The 21,629-nt window shown below is 44.2% G+C and overlaps 1 protein-coding gene across 9 annotated transcripts in view; it reads right to left on the reverse strand.

The window, feature by feature from the left end:
- REPS2 (RALBP1 associated Eps domain containing 2) overlaps positions 1 to 19,621 on the reverse strand; it is a 152,470-nt gene extending 132,849 nt beyond the window's left edge. For 3 of the 9 annotated variants that reach the window (XM_019529255.1, XM_019529254.1, XM_019529253.1), the window contains exons 1-2: positions 19,402 to 19,610; positions 12,385 to 12,477 (exon numbers count right to left, since the gene is read on the reverse strand). In XM_019529255.1, the coding sequence (XP_019384800.1) occupies positions 12,385 to 12,477; positions 19,402 to 19,584 (276 nt within the window). In that variant the 5' untranslated portion in view covers positions 19,585 to 19,610. Of the gene's footprint in view, positions 1 to 12,384; positions 12,478 to 19,401 lie in introns of all 9 variants that reach the window. The other 6 variants (XM_019529265.1, XM_019529266.1, XM_019529258.1 and 3 more) reach the window with 4 other exon arrangements.
- Positions 19,622 to 21,629: the final 2,008 nt, after the last annotated feature.

A 21,629-nucleotide genomic window follows, 5' to 3' on the forward strand; every position in this document is an offset into this window, starting at 1 on the left:
GCCCACCCTTGTAACCTGTCTAGGTCTGATTGTAGCCTGTTGCATCCTTCCAGTGTGCCCAAGTCCCCCCACATCTTAGTGTCATGTGGAAGAATCATTTCAAATTGCAAAAGATACTCCTGTTAATACAGCCTAATATGCTGGTGGTTGTTGCAACAAGGTCGTATTATTAGCTTATATGCAGTTTACAGTCTACTCCTGCAATACCCCGGTCCCTCTCTGCAGCACTGAAGTCTAACCAGTCATCATGATAATGAAAACAGAGTTAGTTATCAAAGCTTATTTAGATACTTAATATGTTTTTAAATTTACAACTTCGTTGTAATAGTTTAATGGTTTTAAGGTTAAACGTATTTTGTTAATTTATTTTTAAAGTCATCTATGTTCTTTTTCAAGTATATGAAAATAAATTGGGATATGTTAGGCAATGAAGACATTCTGTTTTTAAAGGTGAGATCTGAATGTAGAAGATATAATGCAGATGGAGAAAATCTGTTCTAGATGGCCGACGCTCCAGCTGAGATATTCTTAACGCTCATGGTGTAGAAACTGTCTCAAGATACCATGAAGATGTTAGAGATAAATGAACTGAATCAGCTGTGAGGGAAAAAATGAATATGGGGAAAAAGACATGTTCCATTTGTACAAAAAAAAAATTAAGCCATATTTGTACTTCCTTCTTTCTTTCCATTCCCTTCCAAAAACTCATTTTCACGAAGAGTTCTTGTATGAAATTTTCAATCAAAAACAATGGGCCAACTCACCTTTTAATGTGAAGGGAATGAGTCCCAAAGTCACCCACAAAGGACAGTGACTCAGAACTAGGCCTCTGGAACAATGAATTTAGGAAACAGACCAAAAAAACCTCTACAAAGAGGGGCTCTCCATAGCTCCCATCTAAGTGCCAGGAACCAGTTAGGAAGGTTGGATATGTGTAGCAAGCACATTATACAGCTCCTAGGAAGATTATTTAGGAAGCAAAATGTGTCTGTGGGGGATCTAGGTGGGACAAAGGAAGAAATTCTTTAGCCCAGCTGGGGGTATGGGTTAGATTAATGTATTTTTGTATAGGGAGGAGTGAAATCCCTTCACAGAATTTAAGACAAGAAATAGTCACCCTTGAGAAGGAGGCTGGGAGATTAACTTAAAAAAATAACTGCACGTTAATAAACCACACAGTGGAAGGGGAGCACAATTCCAGTGCACAAGGAAAGTAAAGAAACTGAGGCGAAGATGAACAGCAACACTGAACTCAGGGAAACCCTAGTACACTAAATTTCTCAGTATACACAATAAAAATCCCTGTACAAAGTTGATGGAAAGATACAGAATCCCTTCCATTTCTCTACCTGCTTCTGGTTTGTTTTCTGGCAGATGGAGAGAACAGCTGCACTCATAACTACCTAGGATTGTTGATGTTGCCAGCTGGAACAAAATGGAACAACCAACCAATAGCAGCTGCAAGTGTGCAGGAAGGAGAATAATTCCACAGGGCAAATGACAAAAGACTCACCTTGTGTTTTCTTTTCCACTCAAGGGCAGCAATTGATGCAAAAATCACCGTACCTTGTACATGAATTTAGTTCTAAAAAATGAAAAATCCTTAACCATCTTCTCTACTTCTATCAAGGAAGCTACCAAATTTGAGAATGTAATTTCACAAAAATGAAGTGAGATTCAACAATAATAAACGAGACCATAATTGAGTTACATTCCTTCTACAAAATGGAATGATAGGTTTCATGCATGAGAAACCCCATCAAGGCATTACGAATATGTATCTGTGTTTAACTTTGACAGCAAAAATACATTCACTGATAGACCTTTGAATTCTAGTTTACCACCACCACCAAGATGTGAAACCTTACAAATGCACAAAACAGTAGGATCTGACCTTCCTCACTAAGCAAGTTCCTATCAGAGAAAAACCAGATCAATTATTAGCTATTTTGTCAAACAGGACTAAATGAGCCAGCAGTACTACAGCAGCTGACTTACAGTGCCATAATCTTGGTGGCTTTCCAACACAACCTTTTCTGGTGGTTTACTTAACACAATATGGAAGAAAACATATTGTAAAAGCTAAATACAGGGGCGGGCAAAATACGGCTGACCAACTGGCTGGATTCAGCCCAGAGCTGCCCCTGCAATACTCCACATGGGGTTGAGCCCCACCTGCTCCCACCTGGGCAGCCCACGCCTCCACTCCCCCCAGCCCCAGCCCCAGCCAACTTGCAGCTTCTGGTGGGTTGTGAGTTGCACATGCAGTACAGCTGCAGGCAGCCAGATGTTCCTCTGCTCCCCTCACCTCTAGCAGGAGCAGCCAGACTGAAGCTCCCCCACCACCACCACCCTTGGCAGCACAGTAGGGGGCAGGAGCATGAGAAGTGACTGCTGGAGGCAAAGGGAGCACAGCAACACCTGGCTGACTGCAGCCACACCAGGAAGAGCCCTGTCAGAAGCTGCGCATGCTGACGAGGGATGGCAGCCAGTTCTGCTCCCCTTGCCTCCAGCTGTGGCTCCTGCTGTACCACACTGTGCCTCACCGCTCCAGGCAGGTGGCTGAGGGAAAGCTTTAGCAGGAGGCTCCTGCCTAGCTCATGGAGATCCTGTCCCCCTTCCACTCGCTCCGCCTCCCTGCAGGTGCTGATCGTTGAGCCAGGCAGATGGAGGGGGTGGAAGGCAGCTGGGAGCTGGAGCCAGAGCTCCATGCGCTGGGTAAGAGCCTCTGGCTGAAGCCTCCCACTTGCCTGCTCACCCAGAACGATGTGGCACAGCAAGGGCAGGGACAGCCGCAGCAGCAGCCACAGCTGGAGGCAAGGGAAGCAAAACAGCTCCACTGGCCCTGGCCAGCACACAGCCCAGCCTGGCACACCATGGTTCTGGCTACAAGGCCAGGGATTGCAAGGCGTGGCACAGGGCCAGCCCAGCCTAGCAGATCCCATCTGTGCCTCTTGGCCACTCAACAGCAGGAGAAGCTGCTTGATGAAAAGAGAGAGATTAAAGGTGCTGGTGTGCTGCAAACTTCTACTGCGATTTAGGTAGGTCCCTATTCATAAGAAACTGCATCTTAAACACAAATGACCCACTTCTTGTTTGTCATGCCAGCCTCTGTTCTGTGGTGTGAAGGGTTATGTGATGCCCTGGGGAATGTAAGGGTGTGAGTTCAAGGCTAGACATGGGCTGTGGACCTTCAAGCCATCTACCACAGCATTCTTGCAAGCAAGTTGAGGAAGTACAAGTTGGATGAATGGACTGTAAGGTGGATAGAAAGCTGGCTGGATTGTCAGGCTCAACAGGTAGAAATTAATGGCTCAGTGTCTAGCTGGCAGCCCGTATCAAGTGGAATGCTACAGGGGTCTGTCCTAGGGCCAATTTTGTTCAGTATCTTCATAAACAATCCAGCCCACAGGTACGGAGTATCAGGAGCATTTGGCAGCAGGAGCTTCTCCTATGACCTCACTTGGTTTGTTGCTCCTCTCCCTGTGGCAATCTGGCCTGTGGCCTGAGAAGGTTGCCAACTGCTGATCTAAAGTGCAAAAAAAAAAAAAAAAAGTGACTGGATGGAGAAATAGTAAGGGAATGAAGTACTTTGGTTAATAATTCAGTTGCAACTTACTCAGAACCTGGAGACTGCTCAGAGTAAAAAAAAAAAAAAAAAATGCTGTGGTGATAACAAATACAGATATTAAAGAAGCTGGTAACAGTAGAGTGTGCTGAGAATGATCTCATTACAATAACCAGGCTCTCAAAACTTACAACTTTCCTTACAGACAGACAAAAGTTAAGTTATTTGAAGGGGAAGAAAATGTATTACAGTTGCAATTACTAACTGGGAACTTTAGTGAATATACCAACCAGTTACAAAAGAGCCTACTTCACAGTCACAGAGTATATTTCTACCTATATTAGGCTCAGACTGGACACAAAAAGATTCCATTTCCTACTACTCATCTCTCAGCCACTTGCTCCCTGTTAAGGTTAACCTCCACATCTTCCTCTTCTTTTCAAATCACATGATACAGGATCAAGTGAAGGTCATTAGTTAAAGTGCATTAATCCCCTTGATTACTGTGGCTTTAGGTCAGTATAGCTTCACAAAAAAAATTGACGTTACAGTGGAGTGAGCATGCTAAGGAATGATTGGTCTAAATGAAAATCTAACCACAAACTTTGGTTAAGACTACTACTGTAAACTTTTCAAAGTTATTTTTAAATAAACTCTTTAATAAGACTATAAACAAATTCCTGAATAAAGCATCAGACTTTCCCTTTCTCTTCCCTACAGGATAGAGTGACTTAAATAAAAGTGATGTAAATCATAGAAAATGAGGGCTGGAAGGAACCTGAGGAGGAGGATGGAGCTTCCACCACCTCTTTGGGTAGCCTTTTCAAGTGTTTTACTACTCTCTTAGTGAGAAAATTCTTCCTAATATTTAACCTAAATTTCCCTTGCTGCAACTTGAGACCACTGCTCCTTGTTCTGTTATCTGCCACCACTGCATCCCAGTATGCTTGTTAGCCTTCTTTGCAACAAGGGCACACTGTTGACTCATATTTACCTTGTTGTCCACCGTAATCCCCAGGTCCTTCTCTGCAAACCTGCTGCTTAGCCAGTCAGTCCCCAACCTGTACCTAGGATGGAACAGTCCCATGCATAAGTGCAGGACTTTGCACTTCTCCTTATTGAACCTCATGAGATTTCTTTTGGTCCAATCCACCAATTTGTTAAGATCTCTGCGAATCCTAGCCCTGGCCTCCAGCGTATCCTACTCCCCCAGCTTGGTGTCATCTATGAGTGAAAACTAGCTAAAGGTTGCACTCATTGGTGAAGATATTGAAAAAAACCCAGCCCCAGGACTGACCCCTGGGGCACTCCACTTGATACCAGCTGCCATCTGGACATTGAGCCATTAATCCTGACTATCCAGTCAGTTTTCTACCCACCTTACAGTCTATTCATCCAGCCCATACTTCCTAAGTGTCCTTGCAAGTACGTTGTGGGAGACCATATCAAAAGCGTTGCTAAAGTCAAGGTCCTCTGCTCTCCCCACATCTACAGAGCCAGTCATCTCATCATAGAAGGCAATCAGATTTGTCAGGAAGGACTTGTCCTTGGTGAATCCAGGCTGACTGTTCCTAATCACCATCTCCTCCAAGTGCTTAGAAATGGATTCCTTGAGGATCTGTTCTATAATTTTTCCAGGGACTGAGGTGAGGCTGAACGGTCTTTAGTTCCCCAGATCTTTCTTCCCTTTCTTAGAGATGGGCACTATATTTGTCCTTTTCTTATTGTCTGGGACCTCTCCTGATCCCCATGAGTTTTCAAAGATGATGGCCACTGGCTCTGCAATCACATCAGCAATTCACTCAGCAGCCTTGGGTACATCACATCTGGCCCCACTGACTTGTGCACATCCAGATTTGCTAAATAGTCCCTAACCTGTTCTTTCACCACTGTTGGCTGTTCATGTCTTCCGCAAACTGTGCTGCTATATGCAGTAGTCTGGGAACTGACCTTGCCTGTGAAGACAGAGGTAAAAAAAGCATTGAGTACTTCAGCCTTTTCCTCATTATCTGTCACTAGGTTGCCTCCCCAGTTAATAAGGAACCCATACTTTCGCTGATCTTCCTCTTGTTGCTGACACACTTACAGAAACCCTTTTTGTTACCCTAAACTGACAATTAGCCAGATTTAAAAAGGAATTCAACAATTCTCAGAGGAAAGGGGCATCAGTAGCTATTGCGCATGGGAATTAGGGATACAGCCTCTCAATCAGAACTTCCTGGACCTTAAATGCTGGAGGCTGCAAGTAAGAGAGGAATAGTGGGGAAAAAACCCCCAGGGAAAAAAAAACTCTCTGTTTCAGCATCCACTCTCTGCCACTGTGTGACTCTGGGCAAGATGGACCTATGGTCTGACTCAGTAAATGACAGTTGTTATGTTCTTACCCCCCTCCTCCCCCATTTCCTCATCAATTGTGACTTGCATGAAGCCGCATTTGAATGCAACTTGGAATGCAAAGGGTACAGATTTTAAAACAGTTTCTTATTAGTTAAATAAAACCACCATAAAAGTGAGCTGGATAAGTAAGAATAAACTTATGAGAATACAGTTTGTATTTACAGCTGACAGATTTTTTTAAAATAAATGAAGACTTACCTATAGCCTGTGATTTAAACTGACATGTTTCTGGTCACCATGTTCTACACTTTTTCTTAGAACTGGCAGATTCCATCCACTTACAACTCACAATTATTCACAAAATAGAGGAAGAAAACAGGATTTCCTGCTTTTTCCATTCCTAACTATTCCGTATGAAGGAAGCGGTCATTGAGCTGACCCAGCTGAATAACCTGAAATAAATATTTTCCTTGCACTTGCTCAAAAGGTTACTATGGTCAGAAGCTAGTTGAGTATGTTAGAAATCAACAAGGTTCACCCCTTCCATAAGCCCTTATATGCCACATACATTTCCAAATTTTATGCAACTTTTTTTATGTGCTCAATATGTAAAAGTGCATTCTGTTTGGATAAACAATATTTTCCGTAGGAAACAGACAGACGATGCTTTAACAAAAAGAACACGGGTCAATCCATGGAACAGCTTTAGAACAAGGACACACACCCAACAATGTTTTCATCGTACTGTATATAAACATTTAAAACTAAAATGCTTTACACAATTACATACTGACCTCCACTTTTCTAAATATATCCAAAACAGGAATATTTGTAACGAAAGCATCTAACACCACATCTGTTGAAGGATTTGAGATGCTCCCTTATTCTTATCCCAATGGACTTGGACCTTCTGCACTTTCATGTAGCTATTTAAATCCCTGGCTAGCCAATGGTTATCCTATCCAAGGGGATAATGGCTGGCCTGGTTATGCCAATCCCCAATGCCATTTTTGGAAATGCATTGGCCTAATTCTGCAGAAGTGATTAATGATCTCAGAGACTTCAATTCTGGAGTGAAAATCTGAGCTACCATAAAGAAGCCAGGTTTTCAGAAGCAGGGTGCTGTGAATTTTTACTAATCAGATCTCTTTAAGATAGGAGTGGGCAATTACTTCAGCTGGAGGGCCACTTAACGAGTGTTAGTGAGCTGTTGAGGGCTGCACGCATAAAATTAATGGTGGAAATATCAGTTAAACAAATTATAGATAAAAAATTCATATGCTAAAAATCAAACATAATCTATTGTAACACATTTTAATTCTATTAAAAAAAAAATTTTCCCCAATTTATGGGGGGGGGTTTAGTAGAGCGTATACAGGCAATTGCATAATAGCTCAAAATAAAGTCCCTCTCCCAAGGGAACCACAACCAGCCAGCAGGATACTTGCAAAGGGAGGAAGGCCCTAGCCCCAGAAGAGCCCTGCCACTGCCCAGCCACACTCCTCAAATCACAAGGCAGCTCGTTTCAGCCCATCCCCCACAACGCACTTCTCAAGAGCCACCTGCATCTAAAACCTGCTTGCTTCCCACCCCTCCTCATCTGCATTTGACCCCACAAAGCTTGGGGAAGTCCAGCAACCCCCTCCAGCCTGCCCCAGCTCTCTGCTGCAACATCACCTGACAGGAGATGCACTCCAGCCAGGTGGCGCCAGGTGGCTGGGCTGGTTCATAGCACTGCATGGGGCAAGGGAGGAGGCAGGGCCAGAACCGGGACCAGGGAAGCTCTGCCAACCTCCAGGCACAGATGCAGAGCGCCCACCAGATGGTTTAAGCACCCAGAGGAGCTCTCACTGGGCCTGAGTGGGGGTGCTGTGGCCCAAGTGCAGCAGAGGCCAGAACCAGAGCTACCAGGGCCTGAGAACAGCCTGTCCAGGGTCTGCCAGGCAGGCAGGGCTGCTTCTGCCCAGTGTCCCCTGCAGTGCCAGAGGCCAGAGCCAGAGCTCATGTCCCCCACAGACAAGACAGAATCAACTGGCAGGCCAAATATGATCCACAGGCTGTATTTTGCCCACCCCTGCTTTAAGATGTCTCATCTCACCTAAGACAACCAAAACCATTATTCACTTTTGAATTACTTAGTTTAAAAAGTTAGTTAGTTTAAAGTGTATTACGGCTTTCAAATGACTGCTTTTATAAAACACATTTTTAATATTGCTCTATTTGAAGTGTCACCCTTTACCCATCTATCACAGTGGTTCACAACCTTTTTGGACTTGAAGCACCCCTCCATAACTTTTGAGTGGCACCGATTTCAAAAACTAATTACAGTGATCACCTTCTTGCAGAGGGGCTGGGCATTAGAAGCAGGGGATCATCCAGAACAGAAGTAAGTCCAGGCCTGTGCTTATCTCCTCAAACCTTGAGCCACCCTTCAAAGGATCTGGCATCACCCTAAAGTGCCCAAGCACCCTGGTTGAAAAAAACCACTGGTCTATCACGTATTTGAACTCCATCATCTAAATTAATCAGATATGCATTTACTCCTCCCTATTTATACAAAACAAAGTACACTTATGCCATTCAAATGATAATACTTGACCTGACACACTGTTCAGGTGTCACACCTTATTAGACTTTTACTTCCTGGGCACAAAACATCTCATTGAAAACTCTCCCCAGCAATAGTTTTATGAAAAGCAGGAAGTTCTATTTACAGAGACATAAAATGAACAGATATCCACAAGACATAAATATTCCTATTCCTCCAAACTAAAGGCTTCCGATTCCTGAAAACAAAGGTAAGCAATGTTCCTACATGACAACATGTACATAAGTACAATCCTGCATCTACTCAGAGGGCTGGTAAACTTTACAAAGACTAGTGGAGATGCCACTAATATCTACGATAACAGCTCTTTTGTGACTACAGCTAAACCACCTCCCTGAATTTCTGTAACAATGCAAGCTATACCAGCAAGGACTCTTTTGCTAATATAAATTACATCTACAGGGGAGACGTTACCAACATAACCATTTCAGTTTTGGATACGGTTTTTCCATGTTTCTAAACAACATAACTGTCTACACTAACATGGTTTGTTGATTGTTCCAAAGCCAGTTAGCTATATTATATTTTCAATGCCAAGAGAAGCCTAAAGCTATATTCTTCTTATAAATGCATGTGTACAGTGCTCATGATCAAGTATGAGATACAATTTGGCCAGAAAAAAGAAAGTAGTTCTGCTTGTTTAAAAGACACATCAAGTCTCATTTTTCCCAGTCAGAATACTTGCATTCTAGTTCCCACTACACCTGCTTTCTCTCTCTCAAGAAACTGTCTTAAAACCAACATCCACACCACTACTCATTTTCACTTAGGAAATTATTCCTAAGGCTGGCATTTCAGCTTTACTGATACTTTTTCAGATGAAATACTAAATTTAGGAATATTTTTTAAGATTTTTTCACATTTCTGCTAGTGACAGTGTACATGATCAAACATCTCATAGCGACTGTAATAATACGTCAAACATCTCATAGTGACTGTAACAACAAGTCAACATAAAGCTAAGCTAACTCACTGGGCAAGTCGAAGAAGAATAAAATGAAATGTCCAAAATCTTTGTTATTTATATGGAAACAGGACACTGACAACTTAAAAAAGCAGTGCGAGTGCAGCCACAACTTCATACAATCAGCACCCACATCCTTAGAGTTTCAAAAAATCCAGTATGCCAATTCAGAAATGAAAAAATGGACTTTTGTTTGTAAACTATTACCTATGTATTAGAAATAGATTACATCTAAAACTACTCACAAATTATGAATTAGATTTAAAATTAATTTTTAATTTATCATGTAGAACAATAAAAATATAAATTAGTAGAAATCAAATAAAAATTTCAGACCAGTCCAAAATGAAACCACATCCAATAGCTGTTATGACTATCCTGTGAATCACACTAGTTGCTCTGAGTCTCTCGGAACAGACATGGCAACTCTTACGCATATTTGACTCGCATCTTTCCATCTTCCAGATTCTCTGTTTAATCAAAATCCTCAAACTAACTAATACTGATAATTATTAAAACACACCTCCTCGTTATGTAGCACTGTATACATTATAGAGGTGCACCAATACATTGGTCCATATCGTATTGGCACCGGTAAAAGAAAAATTGACATTATTGGCAAATGGCTTTTTTTCATGTGGCCAATAATGTTGCCAATAAATGCTGTGTGGACGGGGCATAGGGGGAGAGGGGGGGAGGCAGATCGAGGCTCCTGAGGTGAGGGAGGAAGTGTGGTTGGGGCAGGCGCTGCTCAGCCAGGGCAGGGCAGGGCATGGGACGAATATGTAAGCATCTTGTCTGGAGGACGCAGGGGGTGCGAGGGCAGATCCCACCACTGCGTGCACCCTGGAGGAGCCATGCAAGGGCTACAGTGAATTTTGGGATGGCTGTAGCCCCCCGTAGCACCCCACCACCTCCACTGCCCGCAGGCCTGGCCCAAGCCCTTTCCCCCCCACCAGGAGAAGCCCAGTCCTGCCCCTGGCCCCAGCCCACAGCAGCAGCCCACCCTCGCCCCACACACAGATCAGAGGGAACGCTCCCCCAAGGGTGCACATAGCAGCAGGATCCAGCCCCCCACTCCCCATGCCCCCCGGACGAGTCACTGGCAACTCCATCCCATGTCCTGCCCTGCCCCAGCTGGGCAGTGCCTGCCCCAGCTCCACTCCTTCCCTCACTGCAGGGCCCTCGATCTGCCACCTTCCCCCTCCTTTCCCCCCAACAGACTTATTGGCCAGATGCTGCTCTCCAAGCTGCTAGGCTGCATATCAGCAATCGGATCTGTGCCATAAGTATCAGTCCAAAAAATCTTTACTGGTGCACCCCTATTAAATTATATAGCTTTTAACACCCTGCAAATGCAACAGTCTTATTACTTTACATGTTGAACTAGTAACATTTTTGGCTCAATACAAACAGCAGACACCATATTCAGTACTTGCTTACTTATAAAAAAATCAGGTCACACTTGACTGACCTGTCAAGAATGAAATACTGCAGAACAGTTATAATAGCCACCTGTTGCACAGCAATTAATATGCATGGTATCTGTATTTCAACACTCAGAGAGGATAAAGCTGATGAAATGCTATTGACACTTTGACAAACTTAGTCATATGCATACTTTTAGAAAACCCCATCATTCATTTTTTTTTAAACTGTCATACCAAACCAGAAAAGCAGTTTAGTCTAATATCAGTTTCCAATGGTGAACAGAACCAATTACCAAAAACAGATGCAGCAAAATGCACAGAGTACAATAATGGAACCAACTACCTATAGTGGAAATATCCCCAAACCAGTATCACTTAGTAGCTGTCTTTTGCTCAGAAGCATGATAATCTCTCTCTCTTGTTGACAAGCACCAACTACCAATGTTCTGAATAAAACACCTATAAAATACCCTTTGGGGGATTTTCTTATGAACTTGACCTCAATAATTCTGTGGAATGAAGTTCCACAGGTTAACTGTACATTGGGGGGGGGGGGAATTATCAAGATTAAACATAATGCCTTATTCTTCTAATGTGAGACTAGAGAAAAAAAAGGATGCTGAAACAATTTTGTCTGTTCCATGCTCTGTTTTCCATGCTTCTAGCTGCTTTCTACAAATAAATTCTTATCTTTCCTGATACAGAAATCTCGTCTTGCTTATCACTTGTCACAAGTCTCATAATTTTTTTAATATTTTACATTTTTGAGATAGAACGAGAAGAGCTGAACACAGTAAGTCCATTCTAACACTGGGCATTTGGGAGGTTTTGGGGTTGTGGTTTTTTTGGCGGGTGGTGGGAAAGACTTGTACTGAGTTTCCTACAATAATACCCAGATTCTCTCTCAAGTGGAAGCAATTAAATTAGAATTCAGCAATGTGCACATAGGAATAATTTGTACTATTTCTCCCAACATTACTTTGCATTTGTAATTCCTGAATATCTTCTATTCAACACTATACGCCCTGTTCATTTAGTTTTGTTAGAGACATCTGATGTTCTTCAGTGTCCCCTTTCGATTAAACCTCCTCCTTGTGTTCCATCTTCAAATTCTGTTCCATCACTATATTCCTCCATTTTTGCATAAAAATATACTTTAGCCACACTTCATACATACTTTAAAAGATTAACAGTAAATGAGAGAGGCATGATTGAAGTTTGCATAAATAACACTATTTTGTTCCCATCATATCCTGTTCAGCTAGATTCTTTCTATTTTTAGTTATCGTGTCAACCATTTTTCTAGTGACAAAATAAGACTTGCAGGTCTCATTCCTAAGACCATCTCTACCAACCGCTAAAGAAATAGGCACAATATTTGCTGTGCTCCTATTCCCCAGCAGAGTAGCTGATTTTAATGAGAGATTTTACTGCTAGCTTCCAAACTCTTGGGTGCATACCATCTGGTCATACTGACCTTGCTGCTCTTGGATTTCTGAAGTTTATTCCAGCATTTCCTCTTTGGCACTTCATTCTCTGGCACCGTTTCATTTCTGCTACCTACTTTTTTCTTTTTAAAAAAAAAAGAAATAGAGAACTTGAATGCTGCCATTTTACCCTAGTTTTTCTTTCCTACCTGATGATTTGGAGCACATGTATCATGCCGTTCCTACTGGTTTTGCTTAGCCCTACACATCAGACACCTCTTTTTTGGTCTCCCGTTAAACAGATCACAGTATTCCAGGCAAGAAAAGAATTCCGTTTAGACTCACGTATGTTTTTTCTGTGACTAACCAGAAAAAGTCATTGTTGTATAAGATAAAGCTTCATTCTCCCTCAAAGGATCATCCCTACGATCCCACACAGACCTGGAAAGAAGAAACTAAGGTGCAGATGTACTTTAGCTGTGACCCCCATGGCAGCTCACATTGATATAAGGGACTGTGAAAGCATACTTCAGGGAATGTATTTGGTATTTGGCCGTGTTGGTCTGAGACCAAAAGAAATGCAAAACTCTAGAACTCTTGGCTCCGAGATGATCCCTGTTATTAGATCAACTAAAAACCACACACACACCCCAAAAAAACTATTATTTTCATTTTTTTTTTGCACTTTCTTAGTTGGTCTAATAAAAGGCATTGTCTCTGAACCAAGAGTTTCAGAGTTTTGCATTTCCTGCAGGGAATGCTTTCAGCATACAGGGGATTTCTAGGTGGCATGCAGCTGCCAAAATGCCCCTAATGCCACTTGCCACAGTCCACAGCATACTGGCATCCTCAGAGAAGGGGGAAGGAAATAGCGCTCTAGCTATTCTTTGTGTCTGGACTAGATCTCTGAGGTTACCACAGCAAAAACTAGAGCAATCCCTCAGGCTGTTCAAACTCAAGCTAGGGAATTCTACATTCAAGATTACCTACAAAATCTGGACAATCCCATTGTGGTCTGGGCTAAGTGCAGCTTAACTGTAAGCCATATCAGTGTGAATTCAACTCTGCAAGACTCCAAGCAGTGACAACCACCAGACTAACTCACTGAGGCAGCACCACAGAGATTCTGGCAAAGTAAGCACTAATCACAAAGGGCTTTCATTTCTTTTTTTTTTTTCCTTAAATAAAAACTCCTGTGCTCAGACAACTAACTGGAAACAAGCAAATTATCTCAAATTCAAGCTAGCCACCTCTTCCTAGAACAGGTATTTCCTGTATCAGTGGCAAGCAGATTTTGTGTACCACTGTTATCTTACATTTGAAGCATTGCTAAAATTCTACTCTCTGGACAAAAACTGATCAGACTACATGTGGCAGAGATAATTTAAAAAGTGAATAATTCAGAGAAACAACAGTAGAGAGGTTTCTTGTGACATGAATTCCAGTTTCCAGTGGTGAACAAAACCAACTGCTTCAGAAGAAGGTCTAACAAAACCTGTAGACATTTTTTTCTTTATATTTTTTTTCCTACAGTTGCACCCTGCTGTTAAAAACTTTTGATGCTTGTGGCTTCAAGTAGCACCAACACAGACGAACTGATAGTACAATAAGAAGAATAAAATGTCCAGAAATTTAGGATTCTGACATTTAGAATGTATTGTCATTGGCTGAAGTAAAAAAAAAGAAAGTGAGTTAGACCTCCGAGGAAAGATACCTTAAAACACAAAAAGCTACATTTAAGTTTGATTCCAAACTGATTACCAAGTTTAGTTTTCAGTTGCATCATATTTTAATTTTGTGGCTTAATGAAGCTGACATTGTTATTACTAGGGATTATTTTACTTAATTCTTTTTTAGTTGTTGTTGTAAACAAATATGATAAAGACAAGGGAACCAATTACATTTACACAGATGGCTCCCTTCTCCATTAAGTTCTTAAGTTTGGGGTAGTTTTATTTCCTTTCGAACTCTATAAATGCCCCAGAAATCTTAGGAATTAAAATAAAACTGGTCTGAATTGTTCCAAGCTTGGTTGCATAAATCACCATTACAAGACCACCAGTCATAACAGTTTGATTCCAGCAGCAGTATCAGGCATTAAGTTAGCAAACAGACACAATCATTGTATTGAATTCAAGAAGGGTCATCAAAGGCTTTAGGGTCTATTTGCACAGATCCAGTTTCCTGATGCAAGTTGAATGACCTGAATATTATTATCCATTTTAATGTATCACCTGAAAACCCTGCCTACTGCATAAGACAATATTATGTGAGGTGCTATACAAAACACAAATCAAAATACTCAGTACTGCTCAAATAGATATAAAGTCTCCCTATGCAACATGGGAGAAATCCTGAAACGGCAAACAAGTGAAAATAAGAAAATATCATCAGGTATGTGTATAGCCACATTCTACAGTAAAAATAGTATTGTGCCAGAAAGTCATTTATTATGTCAAAATAAGAGCTATAGAATAAAACTACCCAATGGATAGTATTAAAAATTTACAAATATGAATCAACCTATAGGAGCCTTTAAATAAGTTCCTTAACCACTTTTTTAGTTCTCTTCCTTCTCTTTCCAACATTAGTAAATTTGAGGCCCTCATCCTATGATAAGATCTGTGCAGATGAATCCTTTCCTGTGCTCATAAGGAGCCCCCCTGAATTATGGCGGATCAGGACGACAATTTGATTCCCAAGAGCGTTACTATAGTGACTAGCAACATTCTCCCTCCGCATATCAGATAAACATCATCTTCAGAAGGTGGGGGAAGGTTTGGTCACATAATTACCCCTATTTTAGTTCAACCTGCATATTATGTAAATCTAAATATGCTCAGTAAAAGGACTGGCCGTTTCCAGGGCAACAGGACTTTTAGCGCCTTCATGCCTTGGCCAGTTATACCTGTTCCTCACCCTAGCCTTGACCCTTTTTGAGAAATAAAACAAGAACTTCTGAACAACAGTATTTTTAAATTCTTGTGAGCAAAATAAGAGTTCAGTATTTTTCTCTCAGTTTAATTAATTACTAGCATGTTACTTTGATGAGTTAATCAAAAGTTTTGTTTCACAGAAGGAAGAGAACTAAGATGTGCTTAACATGCCCAAGGCAAATTTCATCATTTAAGAGCCTGAAACTGGAAGGGATTTCTTGAACCACAGGGTTCAGTCCCCTGCATTTGCAGTCACTGATTTACTACAAACTCCAGCACAAATCTACAAACAACAAGCCCCAAAACACCAAGAACGGACACAAAAGGCAAAAACAAGGGAAACAAAGGCACTGTCAATGTTCTACCGCAACCATGACAGGAAAGTGGTTGGTTAATATACGCTAAAACGATTCAAGAAGAGGTCCGTGCCCCACGCTATAGAAGGCAACGCTCTCACAGTGCACAGGGGAAAAAAATTCCTTCCTGACCCCAAATTTGGTGACTAGTAAGACCACAAACAGAAGAGAACAACCCACATGCCAAAAACTACTGGGTTTCTAAGTACCAGCAGGAGTATAACCACACCCCTATCAAAAAATTCCAGCCTTAACTGTGGACAATCCGAATGCATCAGTGAAAAGCAGGGAAAAAACCCCAAGTCCAGCAGTCTTCATGATAGGGGGCCCCCCCCCAAAAAAATATCCTTCCTGGCTCTCAGCAGATGGCCTGAAGCCTGCGACTGCCAAACACCTACTACATTGCAAATTACCTCTATCCTCCAACATGGAGACTGCAGGTGATGGTGACCATTAAGATTATCTTGTCACAGTCCACTAACTTCATATTCTTCCTACACTAATCAAACTCCATGTTAAAACTAGTTAGAAGCCGAGCAAAAAAATATAAAAATAAAAATAAAAAACTCATCAGATGCATAAGAAGGCTCTTTCAAAACCTAATTCCACTGATGGCAAAAAACCTTGTAATTTTCAGCCTAAATGTACATCTGCACATTATATCACTGCATATACTTTATATTTATGTAAGCTAATGTCCTAATACCAAGAATTTGCTGATGATAATAAAACATACTTAGTATAATCCATAAACTTTACAATATATAGCCATTGTTAGAATATTTACTGATCAAATCAATGTAAGAAGGTGTCTTGCGATATTAATGATACCCCTGGATGTGTTTACTAACAAGGTAGACAATATGTAAAAGTAAATAAGAACGATACTGCCTGTGCCTCTCACAAGGGACTACAGATAATAGTGCATTCACCCAAAGGGATCCCAGATGACTGTAAGCTGATATGCAAACAATATGTAGAGAGATCACATCTCCACTACTATGCAAATCGGAGGATGAACCAGCAACTACCGCACACTGTGTTGTAACTATTATTAAGAGCATAAGAATTGCCATTTACGGGTCAGACAATAGGCCCATCTTGTCCAGTATCCTGTCACACTAGTTATTAACCTTTGACCATCCCTCCTGTCCCTGGTTTTTTTTATCATTTGTCCCAAGGAATCACCTGTTGACTTCTTAAACTGGGAGGCTGATAGTTTACCTGGTGGGCCTGGGCCCACAGTCCCCTAAGGCAGCAGTTCCTAATGCGGTGCCCATGGGTGCCATGGCACCCACTAAGGTTTATTCAGGTGCCCGCATGCATTTTCATGATCAGTAAAAATCATTATTCCAACCAAAAATACTGTCATATTGGCACCCGCTGCTTTTTCTTTGCAAACATTGGGAACCCCTGCCCTAAGGCAACAAAAAGGCATGTCACACAGGTGTCCCTCCTTGGTACAGTTATGAGCCTTTGACCTTCACTCCCATCCCTGATTTTTACTATTTGTCCCAAGCAATGAGTTATCACTTTCTCATTAACCTTATTCTCCAAGAAGGGCTTATAGTTTCCCCACGATGGGCACGAATCCCCAAAGTAGCAAAGTCTCCCCCCATGGTGCACTTGTTATGAACTTTGACCCTCCCATCCCTGTTTTGTTTTTCTGCTGGTCACAAGTAATCAGTGATATCACCCAGGGGGGTTTATAGCTCTACTTGGCCCACTGTCCCAAATGACATATCAAAAGGCCTGTCACACGGGTGTCTCCCCTTGCTGAACATATTTTGAACCTTTGACCCCCACTTCTGTCCCTGTTTTCTTTAGTTGTCTCCCATAATCACCAAATGTGCACTTAGTGCCACCCTCTCCCAGATTAAAGTGGGCTTTTAGCTTTACTCAGTGGGCAACAGCCCATGCTCCCTAATGCACATAAAATAGGCCTGTGTCACACAGTGGCAGAGAGTGGATGCTGAATGGGAGCATGAAGAAGGTATGACCAGGTTTTCGTTCCTCTCTCACTTACAGCCTCCAGCATTTAAGGACCAAGAGGTTCCGATTCAGAGGCAGTACCCCTAAGTCCCGTGCTCAATAGCTCCTGATGCCCCTTTCCTCCAAGAATCTGTCCAGTCTCTTTTTGAAGCCAACTAACCTGGCAGCTTCCTTAACACCTGATGGCAAGGATCTCCACACCAGAATGATGTGTTGGGTGAAAAAAGAACTGCCTTGTGTTCACTTTAAACTTACTCGCTGCTAGCTTGGTTTTGTGACCCCATTCTTGTCCTGCAGAAGAGAGTAAAGAATAAACCGTGATTGACTTTGCTCCTTGCCATTTCATATTGTGCGAACCCATCTCACGTGTGCATGTGTGTGTGTGTCTGTCCCTGACCCGTCCCCTGCCCCAGCCTCTCTTTCCTTAACTGAACAGGACTTGCCTCTGAAGCCTCTCCTCAGATTGAAGTCCCTCCATTACCACCAACCCTCCCAGAACAATTTCAGCAACATTACCACCACCTTAAGTTTCAACGATGAACTGCCATGAACATTTCAAAGACAAAACTGTCCCTGCCCTCCAAAACAGAAAGAAAAAAGAGAGAGAGAGAGAGAAACTGCTACTTATTGCTGTAACACACCTCAAGAAGTTTATTGTGATAGCTTGGTTTCAATCAGGTTAGACAACAGGTAACACCCAAGAGCTGCACCTTCAGCCCCCACCATACTAAAACAATCACAGTCCAGCTTAGTAAAAGAGTCTAGGAGGAAGGAGCCAATACACTGAAGCCAGCAAATGGCCCCTGCATGGCATAAAAACCTCCCAGTCCTCAGGCCTCGCAACACACCTGTCCCTGCAGCAGGTCTTCCCCAGTGCCCTGGCTCAGTGCTGCACAGAATCCTAGAAAATGTGGGTTGGAAAGGACCAGAGGAGGTCATCTCATCCCACCCCCCGCCTCAAAGCAGAACCACCCCCAACAAGATGACCCCAGTCGAGACTTTATCTAGCCAGGTCTTCAAAATCTCCACAAATTAGAAACAACAAACTTTACAAATTCTCACACTGCTATACTAAAAACCCAGTATACGTCCACCCAGAACAAAAACAACACCCCCCACCCAAAAAACCCCCCCACTTTGCATACTGACTTCCATTGCAGCCAGGAGAGTGCACACGACACCAGCAGCCTCTCCCTCTGCCTGAAGAAGGGCATTTGCGCCTGCAAGCTTGCAAAGAACAATTTTTTCCAACTACTGAGTTCATCTCATAAAAGATATCACATCTCTCCCCTTGTCTGCTTACGTCCCAAGACCCACACGGTGACAACCAACACCCCCAAAGATCACCCAGCACTAACAGTATTTATACACAGGAGGCTTGCCTGTAAAAAAATAACATAAAATAAGTGGCATGGGTTCAAGCTCAGCAAAGGCTGGCACCCAGGCAGCAGGGTGGGAGGGGGAACTAAGTTGTGAAAGGAAGGGCTGGGGGCGGGGAGCGAGGGGCCACAGGAGGCCTTCCCGCTTTGCCCACCCTGCCTTGAGCCAGACGCACCGGTGAGGTCCCTTCCAGCCCTGCGTCCCTCGGATCCTATGAAGATGGGAAGAGCCGGCTTGGCTGGGGGATGGGGAGATCCCTCGCCTCCCCCTTCGGCACCCCAGTGCAGGCAACTTCTGCAACTCTCTCCCCAAGTTGCTCCCCCCGGGCCCGAGAGGCGGGGAGCGCAGGAGCAGGCAGCAGCGCGGGGGCGAGCTCGCAGCCCGGCCCCCCGCACTCCCCTACCTGGTGCAGCGCGTCGGCGGGCAGCTGCGATGCCCTGAACAGCTCGGCCACGCCGCTGCCCCCCGCCGCCGCCTCGGGAGCCGGGCCGGGCCGGCAGCGGGCGAAGAGCTCGGCGTAGCACTGCTGCTCCGCCTCGCTCAGGGGCAGCAGGAGCGCCGGGGCCGCCGCAGCGCCCGGCTCCATGAGGGCGGCGGCGCTGCAATGCAATGCGATGCGATGCGATGCGATGCAACGGGGAAGGTGCAGCCCGCGGCGCTCCCCCGCCTCCCCGCGGCTCTGCAGTGGCCGCCGCCTTCCCCGCCGGGCACGCGGCTCGGCCCGGCCCGCCACGGGGGAGCCGCGGCTGCCCTGGTGGCTGGTGCCTCCGCCTCCGCCTCGGGAAGGGTGCTCGTGCCCCCACGCTTGCTGATGAGCCGGTCGCATCAAAGGTGTCACATCTGCCCGCTGTCTCCTGCGCATTTGTAGGCACCCCTCAGGGGTGCAGCCCTGCCCCTGGGCTTCAGAACAGCTCGACTGCCCCCTCCACTGCCTGGTTTCCTCTCTTGTTAGGGCTTCAAGGAGCTCTTAACCCCTAGGCTGTCCACATCCTGCAAAACAGGTTGAAAAACACAGGCAGACGCTCCCTCTGCTTCAGTGGTGACGTGTAGGGGGTGCGCGTGCACCCCCGTGAGCGCCGCTGCACCCTGACAGGCCACATAGGTGACGGGCAGGTGGGAGTGCTGGTGCCCCCTTGCAAGCATTGGCCAGGGAGTAGGGCTGCTGGATGAAGGACCGCGGCACTTCTGGAAACACCACAGCCACTTCGTGGTCCATGCCATCAGCCACAAGAGGATCCCCACCCCTGGTCAGCAAAATTAACCATGAGGGATCCCCCCCACCCCCTTCCATCACTGACTGGTCACTGGGGGGGGGCACATGCCCCCCCGAACAAAGATGGCACCAGTCACTCATGTTTTGCCTGAGGAAGGGTGTTTGTGCCCGAAAGCTTGCAAAGAACATTTTTTTCCAACTATTCAGTTGGTGTAATAAAAGATATCACATCTTAGAACTTTGCCTATGTCTTTAGACCCACATGGTGACAACCAACAACCCCAAAGATCACCCAGCACTAACAGTATTTATACATGAGGGTGAGACCACCTTGCCTGTAAAAAAAGGTGGCGTGGGGGAACAAAGCAAGCACTGGACCTGCCTGTACTAGCCCCTGGGCTGTCCACACGTAGAGTCCTAGAAAATGGGTGGGAAAGAGTTAAACTAAATAAATTAAAATAAATGAGGGGACCTCGGGATGTCATTGAGTCCAGCACCCTGCTCAAAGCAAGACTGCTCCCAACCAGATCACTCCAGACAAGGCTTTGGCCCAGATCTTAAAAATCTTCAAGGATGTTGATTCCCCGCCCTCCCTGCGTAGCTGGTTGCAGTGCTTTACTATTCTCCTCTTGAGAAGGTTTGTCTTAATAAAGGTTTCCCTCGCTTTTTGCTACACGTGCATCCTTGGAAAACAGTACATACTTCAGATTTGCATAAAGGGAACCCACTTTACAATGTAACAAATAGGGATATGTTCCAAGACCTCAACTGCACTGACCCCCAAGCCCATTTCTACCACTTTTACAGGACAATTTTGATACTCACCAACAGCAGACAGTACACACAAGCACTGGACACTATCATAATGGGGATGGCAACTACAGAAACACGTTGCAGACAGCAAGCGAGGAGTACAGATCCGCAAAAGTGAGGCCACTTCAGGGCAGGTTTGTCATTGATCCATGTTACCTGCCTTGTGTGCTGCTAATGTGAAGCCACTCCCCACAGAGATGAGCTACCCAAGTTTCAGTCCTTCAGGGTGCAGTGTCCTCCCCACCCCTGCCACCCCCATGCTCTTGTGTGGACATCTCACAGCTTTAGCTCCTAGCCCAGGCCCTGCTGTCCAGCCCCTCTACTGTCAAGTCACAGCTGTGCCAGTCAGAGAAGGTTTTTAGCCTGAATGCACTCAAACTAGCACCATGCAACATTTGAGAAGCTTCAAATGTAATGTGTAAAAAGCCCTTAGGCATTGGCTATGCATAGGGGATGCACATGCACCCCCCCGAGACTGGCAGTGAACCTCCTGCAAAAAGCACCGCTGACACTGACAGCTACCCACCCCCCCCAGGCCGCAGCTACCTGTAGGAGCTCACCACTCACTGCTGCCACACTCCCACCACCGACAGCACCGCTGCTGC

The sequence above is a fragment of the Crocodylus porosus genome, unplaced genomic scaffold (genome assembly GCF_001723895.1).
Source record: "Crocodylus porosus isolate Cpor-Errol unplaced genomic scaffold, CroPor_comp1, whole genome shotgun sequence".
Taxonomy (NCBI): domain Eukaryota; kingdom Metazoa; phylum Chordata; order Crocodylia; family Crocodylidae; genus Crocodylus; species Crocodylus porosus.